This window comes from Balaenoptera acutorostrata, chromosome 10 (assembly GCF_949987535.1).
Source record: "Balaenoptera acutorostrata chromosome 10, mBalAcu1.1, whole genome shotgun sequence".
NCBI lineage: Eukaryota > Metazoa > Chordata > Mammalia > Artiodactyla > Balaenopteridae > Balaenoptera > Balaenoptera acutorostrata.
The window spans coordinates 84,736,141-84,737,645 of NC_080073.1; the positions used below are offsets into that span (position 1 = coordinate 84,736,141).

Consider the following 1,505-nt stretch of genomic DNA (forward strand, 5'->3'; position numbering starts at 1 on the left):
TAAAAGTGATATGACTTGGTAAGATTCAATATTGTAAAACAGATGTCTCAAAAGTGGATAAGTGCTGTGTGGAGATCTCTAAGAGTTGATTGTTTCTTTCTTGGCCCTGTTCCACCTGTGAACTTTATGACACTTGATACACTGTTCTCTCATCACTTCCATGTCTGACATCTTCTCTGAAAGGCAAACACATCCATCCTTACTTCTTAGGTTTTCTCTTCAGAGATCATCTTGTCCTGACTCAAAATTCCTTAGTCAGTGCCCTTCTCAGGGCAGCTTTCACATCCTTGTTCCTCAGTGTATAGATAAATGGATTGAGTGTAGGTGTGACAATCCCATAGAACAGAGCCATGATCTTCCCTCTGTCACGAGAATAACTAGAGGGAGGCTGGACATACATACTGATGGCTGTAAAGTAGAAGAGGGAGACCACCAGCAAATGTGAAGCACAGGTATTAAAGGCCTTCCAGCGACTTTCAGCAGAGCGGATCCTCATTACTGCCTGAGCAATGAACACATAAGTGCCCAGGATGAGGGTGAGGGGCACCAGAAGTAGCAAAACCCCAAGCACATTGAGCTCAGCCTCATTCACATGAGTATCAGTACAAGCTAGTTTCAAAAGAGCAGGAACTTCACAGAAGAAAGGGTCCATCACCCTCTGTCCACATCTTGGGGTCAACACTGTGAGAGTGGACTGCACAAGGGAGTTAGCAAAGCCACTAATCCAGGTCCCAGTGGCCATGTGGATACAGCGTCTCTGGTTCATGATGATTGGGTAGTGAAGGGGCTTGCAAATAGCAGCATAACGATCGAAGGCCATGATGGCTAGAAGTATGCATTCAGTAGAACCCAAGGCCAAGAAAATATAGAGTTGGGCAACACAACCACCGTAGCTAATGGTCTTTTCTGGTCCCTGAAGGTTGACTAGCATCTGTGGGACAGTGCTGGTAGTATAGCAGAGGTCCAGAAGGGATAGATTAGAGACAAAAAAGTACATGGGACTGTCAAGCTGGGGATCCAGGCGGGAAACTAGGATAATGGAGATATTTCCAAACAGGGCAAAATGTAAGCCACCAGAAAGATTACAAAGAGTGGTGTCTCCAGCCAGGGGCGATCAGAGAATCCCAATAAGATAAAATCATCTAGTGAGCTCTGATTATTGATCCACATACTGGTACCGATAGGTGAAGTTCCAGCTGAGACCTCTAAATACCCACTTCTAGGGATGGGCATCAATGGTAAAAGGAAGCCACTGGAAATTAAGGACCAGAGATGCTAAGATGAAACTCTCATTTTTGCTGTAATCTGCATCTATACCCCAATTATGGTAAAATGTCAAGCCAACATTATCAGTGTAATATTGAAAGATTATTAAGAAAAGAATAAAAAGAACACTAGCAAAGTAGTTGGGAAATTTTCCTTATGTAATGAGTGTCTTCTGGTTAGCTATCATTCCTTTGGATTTTGATGTCTTCTCTTCTAAAAAGTTTCGATAGAACTACCAT

General features: G+C 43.2%; 1 protein-coding gene across 1 annotated transcript; it reads right to left on the bottom strand.

The window, feature by feature from the left end:
• Nucleotides 1–241: 241 nt before the first annotated feature.
• On the bottom strand, nucleotides 242–1,170 carry LOC103001924 (olfactory receptor 2B2-like). The gene is given in 2 exon segments (XM_028165694.2): nucleotides 242–1,065; nucleotides 1,068–1,170. Coding segments are annotated over 2 exon segments (927 nt in total).
• Between the last annotated feature and the right edge of the window lie 335 nt (nucleotides 1,171–1,505).